The sequence below is a fragment of the Pipistrellus kuhlii genome, unplaced genomic scaffold (assembly GCF_014108245.1).
Source record: "Pipistrellus kuhlii isolate mPipKuh1 unplaced genomic scaffold, mPipKuh1.p scaffold_m20_p_15, whole genome shotgun sequence".
NCBI classification, from domain to species: Eukaryota; Metazoa; Chordata; class Mammalia; order Chiroptera; family Vespertilionidae; genus Pipistrellus; species Pipistrellus kuhlii.
The window spans coordinates 33,063,528-33,072,773 of record NW_023425460.1 but is presented as its reverse complement, the minus strand read 5'-3'; the positions used below and the strand labels follow the sequence as shown (position 1 = coordinate 33,072,773).

The window sequence follows — 9,246 nt, the reverse complement described above, 5'->3', positions numbered from 1 at the left end:
ACATCAATGATGAGAGAGAATAACTGATTGGCTGCCTCCTACATGTGCCACACTGGGAATGGAGCCCGAAAAACCAGGCATGTGCCCTGACCCGGAATCAAACTGTGACCTCCCGGTTCTCAGGTCAATGTTCAACCACTGAGCCATGCTGGTTGGGCTCTCTCTGTTTTTGTATGCAGCCCTAGCACCTGGCCCAAAGCAGAGGCACCATAAACTCATTCTATTTCATTCACCAATAAATAGTGAGGACATACTTTAGAAAACAATGTCCTTGTTTGAAGATAAAAATCAAATGGAGAGCCGAAACCCATATGGCTCAGTGGATAGAGCGTCAGTCTTCGGACTGAAAGATCCCAGGTTTGATTCCGGTCAAGGGCATGTACCTTGGTTGCGGGCACATCCCCAGTAGGGGGTGTGCAAGAGGCAGCTGATCGATGTCTCTCTCTCATCGATGTTTCTAACACTCTATCCCTCTCTCTTCCTCTCTGTAAAAAAATCAATAAAAATATATAAAAAAATCAAATGGAGAAATGTTAGTTGGTGGGTGATAAGTGCTATGGAGAAAAAGTAGGTATGGGGGCAAAGAATGATAAAAGTTTTATATGTGGCAGGCAGGGAGGGCTTCTCTAACATTTGAAAAGTGATTAGAAAAAAATGGACTGAGTTATAGGGACATCTGGGGGAAAAACATTCCAGGTGCAGGGATTAGCAGTGTACAGGTCTGATATGAATGTGTTTGGCATATTTGAAGCACAGTAAGAAAATTAGGTAGGTGGGATAAAGTAAGAACTTTTTATTTTATTCTGAATGAGATGGAAAGCCATAGGTAGTTTTAAGCAATGGAATGAAAATGGGTTTTAAAAGGATCCTTTTGGTTTCAGTGTGGAGAGAATAGAGATCCTGGAACTAGAAAACAGGAAGTTGACCAGTAGACCAGTGGTGGCTGAGGAATTGGATGTAGAAAAGAGGGGGTTAGTTTGGCATAAGAACCTAGAAGAATGGAGCTGTTCTTTAGTGATATGGGGCAGACCGGGGAAGGAGCAGATTTGTAAAGGGGGGGGTAATCAAGAATTTTTCCTTTTACGTTTGTTATGTTTGAGAGCTGATGAGGCATACAAGTGGAAATGAAAGGGGTAGTTGGACATAATTAGTGTAATGGATGGTACTTAAAGTCTTGACAGTGAACATTATCCAGTGACTGAGTATAGGGAAAGGACTTGAGGGGCTCTGGGGCATTCTATTATACTAGTAATGTTCAGAGGCTGGAGATAAGGAGGAGCCAAAAAGGAAATTAAAAAGGTGTGGCCAGTGAGGTAGGGGAGAACCAAGAAAATAGTGTCTCAGAAGCCGAGTGAAAAATATTTCAAAGAGGGGGTGTTTACTTGAACTAAAGTTCCTTCTCTGCAACAGAGGCCCAGAGACTGAGGGCTTCTGCTTCCCCAAGCCCACTCATCTCCCAAAGCAGTGAGCCCTAAGCAAAGCTAAATACCCAAGTGCTGGGATAGCCACATTTTCTGTTGTTTCTAGGATTTTTGGGGGGCGTGTGCGTCCATTGGAACTAATTCTGTACAGTTGACAATGCGGGATTAGGGGTACTGACATCCCATAGTAAAAAATTCATGTATAACTTTTGACCCCCTCCTCCCCTCGGAAACACATGCAAGCTTCTGAAGGCAGAGCTTGTGGGTGGGACTCAGATGGCAGGACAGAGACATCATAACTGTTACCAAGCCAAGAGCCCAGTGTCAACCTGACTGTAGAGCCTGTTTTCTGCACTCATTCAGAAAAGGGCAGTCATACTCCTAATTTCCCCGTGGGCAGGGTTGGGAAACCAAGGATAGTCTGGGCTACTTGGGGAAGAAGGAAAGGAAGAGGTAGAAACTAGTATAGGAGTTTCAGGTCTCACGTCAGTATTTTTTTAAAAAAATATATTTTATTGATTTTATATAGAGAGGAAGAGAGATAGAGAGCCAGAAACATCGATGAGAGAGAATCATCGATCAGCTGCCTCTTGCACACCCCCTACTGGGGATGTGCCTGCAACCAAGGTACATGCCCTTGATCGGAATCGAACCCGGGGCCCTTCAGTCCCCAAGCTGACGCTCTATCCACTGAGCCAAACCGGTCTCGGCTCACGTCAGTATTTTTTCACATCAGGCTAACCCCACTTCCAAGGCAGCCTCTTCCACACCGGAGGGGGATACTTACAGAGGTTCAGACTCCCAGGAACATCTACACGGTTGTGCTGAGCAAAGGTGCTAAGTGATCACATAGCCAACTGGGCCCAAATGAAGAGGGTGAGTGTCCCTAACTCTTTATGAGGATGTCAGCTGGTAGTTCAATAGGGTACCACTCCCTCCCCCACTGGGGGACGGGGCCATAAAGAAGGAGGAAACCAAGATGATGTAGATGCTTCACTTGGGAAAGCTTAATACATAGCATTCTGCATCCTGTCCATAGTACCTAAGCTTTGCAGGAGCTACACAGCCTGCCTCATTCACATTCCCACCTTCTTACCCTGATGTAAAGGGAAAGAGGGCAGGTTCTCCGATCATGCTTCAGGGATTGGGATGGATGGAGGCTGTAGGGTGGAAGAAATGGTCCCTCCTCAATTTTGGGCCAAAATGAATGCCCCTGAGCCCACATACACATGATCACAGCTATGGGCAAGATGGCCCTCTCATAAGTCCATAGGCTCCTTTTGCTCCTGGACCATGAGGCACATGAAGAAGGAAAACTTCTTGAATAACTACATCTCAGCTCTGGTTTCCCTTGATCTGAGTCTCAGGTGTCTTCCTTGGAGCAGTCAGGAAAGAGGACAACTGCCCAAACCCCTGGCACATCCCTGCTGGCAAAGGGGCACTGCTGTGCTGATGGTGGTCATCGGGCAGCGGTAAAGGAATCCTGACCTTAGTCTTGGCATTTGGCTGGCTTTTGGCCTGGGGCCACATGGACCAGACTGTTGGAAGGTTCAGTGTCACTTCTGTTCATGCAAGATCTACTCCCTGGGTATCCTAAGAACACGGTGCCCACAAGTTCAAGAAGAAAACCAGAGGGAAAAGCATTAATTGTACTAAGACATTTATTACATCATAAAAAGTTCACTGTTGTCCTGTTTTTCCATATGTACATGTTTCTGTGGGCAATCCCCCCTGTCCAGCCCCATCTATCCACCCTTAATGCCAATCAGCTCTTCAAACTGACCAACAAATTAGTAAAAGAGCAAGAACTGGAGGTGGCGGCCCAGAGCTGATGGGAGTGGGGATGGGAGAGGGAAACAAAGTGCAGAGTGGTTGGCTTGGCTCTCAATGCCTAACCATGGGCAGGAGGGACACAAGGGCAGGCACTGCAGGGCTGGCACAGTGATGCCTCCCCAGAGCTATCAGGCGGCAGGTGATACCTGAGTGTGCTCTCAGGTTGGACCCCCAAGAATGGAGAGCAGAGGAGGAAGGTCCTGCAGCCTGACTGTGGGTCCCAGGAAGGGCTATACAAGTTCTGTTTTGTAGGTCCCCATACAAGTAGCAGCGATAGCAGCTTGAGCTGGGCCTGAAGAGTGTGGCCCCTGGGACAGCTAGAAGGGGGGGCAGGGACAGGTCCTGATCTCCGAGGGGCCTGTTTAGTTAACTTCAGAGGTGGTCATGGGGTCTGTGGGGCGGGGTGTGGCCAGGAGGGGCACTGGTGAGGTGGCTTCAATGAGAGCAGGGTTGAGGATGATGGGCAGAGTCATGGGTGGCACGCCCACCTGCAGCGGAGAAGCCAAGGGCTGCAGGATCAGTGGGGACTGAGCCAAGGGTGGAGGCCCATCTGGGGTGGGGCTCAGCCTGCTGGGGCTGGATGCCACTGGTGATCCAGGGGAGCTGCTGTTGCCAGGTCGGGGGCCCTCGGGCTTCTCAAAGTCTATAGTGAGAGTCAAAGTCAGAGGTGGCTGCAGTCAAACTCTCTTACACCAATCTTTGCTCCTCCCAATTTCCGTGAGCAAAATGACCCCTCCCAGGCTAAACAGTTGGGAGTCTCCCCCTGAAACTCATTCCAATGCCCAGATCCTTTATCTCTGTCCTCTTATTTCCTTTGCTATGCTTCTAGTTAGGTTAATTTTGGTCTGGTCTTTATTAGAATCCCTGAAGGGCAACCTTTGCATATTCTCCAAGCTTTCTCTTCCTAAGCCTGAAAATCTCCAGCAGCTAGCTCCATTATAGCTTACTTGGTCCTGCCATTTCTGATAGGAGGAGCAGGCAAAGAGGACTCTTAGGGTCTCCCCTTCCCCTGGCTCACAGCCCATGCTCAGCAGCAATCCCAAGCTACCATGGGCCTCCTCTTAGGCCTCCTCTTTCCTGCTCAACACCCAGGAGGCTGGCCCAGAGGGACTCACCACAGGCTCCCAATTCAGAGGGCGTCTCTGGGAGAAGTGGATGGCCAGTTGTCCTGGTATCCCCAGCAGTAGGTGTCAGGTGGGCTGAAGCTAGAGGTTTTTGGGCATGAGGCTCCATAGGCGTGGGGTCTGAGGAGGGTGAAGAATCCAGATGGCAGCTCTTATAATTTCAAGCCATGACTACCCACCAGTCTTCCCACCCACCTACAGCACCGAGAACTGCTGAGCTCCAGACTCTTTATGATGAAGCTGGGCTGAGCCCCCTACCCTGGATGACAGTCTGCTTGAAGAGCTCATCTCGTAGGTGGGGCAGAAAACAGTCAATGCGCTCCCAGGTAATCTCCCAGAGGGCTGAGGGGCTGCCTCCTCGGGCATCTGCGCTGTGGAAAATCTCCGCTGTGTCCATCACCAGAAGCATGTTCTTTAGAGACTCAGGGATGGCCTCTGACTACAGGTGGCAGTGGACCATGAGAACAGAAAAGAGGGCATGGGAGAATATGGTAAGGAGGTAGCCACCCAGAGGGTAAACAGTAAGTCTTCCCAGTAGAGCCAGACTGGAGTCAGGCTGAGGTGGAACATACCAATAAGTCACTGGATCCTGCATGCATGTACTTGTCCATGAAGTCCAAGATGGTCAGCCAGAGGGCCGCAAAGGTAGAGAGTGACAGCAGTGGAGACAGGTGCTGCAGGAAGACCTATGGCCCGCCAGCCACTCTCAGCCGAGGGTAGGGTAGGGGCCGTCTATACCCTTCTCCAAGGCTGGGAGGCAAGCCTGTCCTATCTTGCATGGGAATCTTAGATTAGAAAATGCTTCTGAATTCCAGAAACGTCCCAGGTCCCCAAGTCCCACTGAGTATCCATAGCTTGGGTCCTAAGCACCTACACTGCATCTCTAGGTCCTATCAGAAGCCTTGGCTTCCCTCCTTGTGAAGAGGCGGGAGAGTGGGTGAAGAGGCAGGAGAGTACGGTGGTGAACAATACCTTAGAGAGCAGGGTGGAAGCCCTCATCCGGGTCTCCTCCATCCCACCCACATCTGCAGGGCTGATGTTCTCCAAGAGCTTGGTCAGGAGAGGAAACAGCACCTGGTAGGTAAACAGCCAACATCTCCTAGCAAGGGCAGAGGGCAGCCTTGCCCCAAGGAAGCCATGGGCTGGGATGGATGAGTATTGAGCGGAAGGGGAAGGTCTATGCAGACTGAGGATTGACATCAGGGGCTCTTCAGGCTGCCTTGTTCTCCTTATCTTAAAGATTTGAACTTTACCTTAAGACTAGGGAAGTCTGACCGGCTGGTGTGGCTCAGCGGCTGAGCATCAGTCCAGGGACCAAGAGGTTGCCTGTTTGATTCCCAATTACAGCACACGCCCAGGATACGGGCTTGATCCCCAGGAGAGTGTGTATAGGAGGCAGCTGATCAATGTTTCTATCTTTCTATCCCTCTCCCTCCCCCTCTCTCCAAAAATCAGTAAAAACGTTAAAAAAAAAAAAAAAAAAGACTAGAGGGAAGTCCTACCTTGTTAAAGCAGGACTCCCATTCCAGGGCATCCAGCTTTTGCAGATCATGTACCAGTAGTGCTCGTTGCAGATAGGTCAGTGCCTGCATCCGCACCTGGCGCCGGGCATCACAGCATAGGCAGGCAATGCCTGAGAGCAAGAACAGTCTCAGGACCCTTCAGGCATCCTGATCCTGGTACTTCCCAGCTCCAGGTCCACCTCTACCCCTGCCCAGCCTGCTCCCCCAAAGCTTACCCTGCAGTAAGGGGCACCAGCAGTGGGCCCACAGGGTGCGTGAATCCGCTTCGATCTTCTGGCCACTTGTCTCCAGGTGGCGCTGCTCCTCTGCCCATGAGCTGTAGATAGAGGCCGCCCGAGTGTGCAGGGTGTGCATCAGGTCTAGCAACTGGGATCACAGGAGGGGCAAAACGTGAGTGGGGTTATGTCTGGTCAGTCCCCCACCCCCTACTGTCCCTGACTGAGTCCTCAAGGGAGCCCCTAGTACCAGTCACACCATATACTTCAACCCTCTCACTGCTCCCTTCTTGACTTTATGAGCTAGTTGCCCCGTCCTGGCAAGTGTTTCCCAAAGTTGAGTATTAGTCCTAGTAGAGGAGACTTGAGGAGGAAGGGGGACCAAGTATTTAATAATACTGAGTTACACAGTGAGAAATACACTTTCTTTCCAATTCTTTTTCACACCTGATAATATATAAAACCTTATCACGTTATTTAAAAAACAGAAAGCATACCTCAGGCTCGGAGGCTTTGATGGGTAATAGTATCTGGCTAGATTTAATAATTTGTTGTCATCATTTTTCTAAGGCTATTCTTTAAAGGCAATTAGTTATCCAGTTAGTTAGTGATATAAATTCTGCTCATAAAATAAATTTTATATGCCTTGAATAGACAGAATAACTCTGGAAGGAGAGACAAGAAACTGGTGGCAGTAGTTGCCTCTAGTGAGAACTTATTGGCTAGTGAGAACTTAGGGACAGAAATGGAATGGGGCTTACTTTTATCTGTTTACCCTTTTGTACCGTTTGAACTTTGTACCATGTGCATGTATTACTTATTAAAAAAATAAACCTTAGTTTAAATATTAAGCAAACAAAGACTTACAGGTGGGAAACTAGAGGTGGTGGCTGAGGACCTCGGCTCTTCCTCTCAGCCTGGCTGTCCCTGGTCCCATCCACACTCCCAAAGTCAGGTGCAGGGAGAGAAGAGGAAGTAAAGGGTGCCATACTTACGTCCTGACTGACCTGTAAAGACACCGTATGGTAGCTGACAGGCACGCCTTCATCCTCATCGTCATCACTGTGCCCTCCCCGAGTAGCATGTTGGCTAGAGGTTCGAGGCCGTCGAAGCACTGAGCCCTCCTTGGATTTCTTCTTGAAGCGGTTCCCTTTGCTGTCATATTTGTGACTCTTGCCACGTTTCTCTTGGGACTTGCACCCTGAGCAGTCAGATCCAGGTCATATTTCCATATCCATTAACACAGATATCTCTATCCCCCGTATATTCACATGGCGATTCCCCAATTGCCCATCAGTTGACTCACCACCGTTAAGACTGGCTTCAACAAAGATGCGGAGAGTCTTGACACAGAGCTCAAAATTGTCAGGAGTGATGTGAGCAGCGTCACGCACGATGAAAGACAGTGATTCCACACACTTAAGCAGAGACTTAGTGTCATGAGGTCCAAGGTCCAACCCCACTGTTAGACTGTACTGATTGACCAGGGGTGAAGGGCCTGGCCGGCTGGACGCAGTCCCAAGCCCTGGCTTGGAGTTATCGATGTCATCCTTCCCCACCTGTAAAGTACACAGAGGAGCTTGGAACCCAGGCTTGAACCAGATCTTCCCCAGGATGCCCTCTCAGAGGACTAGGAATCTTTCCCACAGGCCAAGGAGGGAAGTCTCATTCGCTGTCCATCACTTACCACTAACCAACCACTGTTGACCACGTCAACATCTGTGGCTGATCGGTGGATCTTGCCAGGTCTGCCATGGTCAGCATAGACTTCTGAGTCAGAAGTGTATCCTCGGTCCAGACTCGTATCATTTTGATGGTAGGATGGGAGTTCACTGTCTGATTGGGCCCCTGAGCCGGCAGGGAGAAAGGCAGAGTCAAAGTGAGGAAGGGGACAGTGGGTTGAGGGAATAGTTTCAGCTCTCAGAAGAAAGGCGCGAAAGCCTGGCTTCTCTTTCTTGGTCTGGCTCAGTTTCAGACCTGCTATCATAGGGCTAAAGGATGGTCTGGACAGCTTCTCTCTTGACCAAATAGGGCAGCAGGCTAATTTGGGTTGCTGATGGCATCTAGCAGCTGTCAGGGAAGGGAGGTGGCAGTTTCTCACAATTTTTGATAAACCAAGCCTCAAGACAGTAGTAAGCTTGGCTTCAGAGCCTTCTCTGCTGCCTACTTGCCTTCATGCTGTTTAACTTGAGGGTGTGCTGGGAGAGGCCAGCTGGTACAGGAAATTCTGGGAGCAGATGGCAGAAGCCACGGGTATTTAATCTGCTGAACGTAATAACCTGTGTTGTTTTTTTTGTGTTTTTTTTTTTCCTGTATCAACCTCTGGGGCCAAAATGGTTTATCTGCCAGCATGGGTCTCTCTGGGAATGGGCTTACCAGCATCAGGTGCATCGGCCCTGGTGGTGGCCTGCAGGGCAGCTGGAGGCTTCACGCCTGAGCCAATGCACTCCAGCAACGTGAAGAGGGTGGCCCAGTCGTCACCTGAGTGAATGTTGGCTGCATTGGTCTTAAGGAGTTCATGGAGCCCAAAGGCTACCTGGTGACTGACTCGGGACAGCACGCTGGGCTTCATTAGTAGCAAGATGCGCAGGGACAGCAATACCTGGGTTGGGGTGGGAAGTGGGAAGTGAACACAACTTCTTGCCTACTCTCCTGTCCCACCAGTCTTCTTAGGCCAGTAAGAACAGTTTGACTAGGACCCAACTTAGGAAACAGCAGCTGGTCTTTTCTTTTTATATTAAGATACTTACAGATAATTATAGGTTGTATGTATTATACTGTAAGAAAGAACACAAAGAGATCCCAAGCCTCAAGACAGTAGTAAACACACTTTGCCCTGTTTACCCCAAAGGCAATTTTATGCAAAACTATGGTATAATCATAACCAGGATACTGACATTGATATAATCCACTGGTTTATTCAGATTTCCTCTGTCTGACTTCTACTCAAGTTGTGTGTATTAAATTCTACACAATTTAGCCAAGACCGTTTGGCTCAGTGGATAGAGCGTTGGCCTGCGGACTGAAAGGTCCCAGGTTCGATTCTGGTCAAGGGCATATACATTGGTTGCAGGCACATTCCCAGTGGGGGGTGTGCAGGAGGCAGCTGGTCGATGATTCTCCCTCATCG

At 49.4% G+C, this 9,246-nt stretch overlaps 1 protein-coding gene and 1 long non-coding RNA gene across 15 annotated transcripts in view; one reads left to right on the top strand and one right to left on the bottom strand.

Moving 5' to 3' along the window:
- The first annotated feature begins 2,101 nt into the window (after positions 1 to 2,101).
- Positions 2,102 to 3,487, top strand: LOC118718935. The gene is made up of 2 exons (XR_004987992.2): positions 2,102 to 2,297; positions 2,789 to 3,487. It is a non-coding gene; the product is annotated as an uncharacterized LOC118718935 (long non-coding RNA).
- GBF1 (golgi brefeldin A resistant guanine nucleotide exchange factor 1) overlaps positions 3,065 to 9,246 on the bottom strand; it is a 104,336-nt gene continuing 98,154 nt past the window's right edge. For 9 of the 14 annotated variants that reach the window (XM_036437823.2, XM_036437827.2, XM_036437834.2 and 6 more), the window contains 11 exons: positions 8,493 to 8,718; positions 7,804 to 7,964; positions 7,423 to 7,675; positions 7,112 to 7,317; positions 6,117 to 6,267; positions 5,881 to 6,011; positions 5,351 to 5,452; positions 4,951 to 5,064; positions 4,637 to 4,817; positions 4,370 to 4,498; positions 3,065 to 3,897 (listed from right to left, as the gene is read on the bottom strand). In XM_036437823.2, the coding sequence (XP_036293716.1) occupies positions 3,617 to 3,897; positions 4,370 to 4,498; positions 4,637 to 4,817; positions 4,951 to 5,064; positions 5,351 to 5,452; positions 5,881 to 6,011; positions 6,117 to 6,267; positions 7,112 to 7,317; positions 7,423 to 7,675; positions 7,804 to 7,964; positions 8,493 to 8,718 (1,935 nt within the window). In that variant the 3' untranslated portion in view covers positions 3,065 to 3,616. The remainder of the gene's footprint in view (positions 3,898 to 4,369; positions 4,499 to 4,636; positions 4,818 to 4,950; positions 5,065 to 5,350; positions 5,453 to 5,880; positions 6,012 to 6,116; positions 6,268 to 7,111; positions 7,318 to 7,422; positions 7,676 to 7,803; positions 7,965 to 8,492; positions 8,719 to 9,246) is intronic. The other 5 variants (XM_036437826.2, XM_045582039.1, XM_036437832.2 and 2 more) reach the window with 1 other exon arrangement.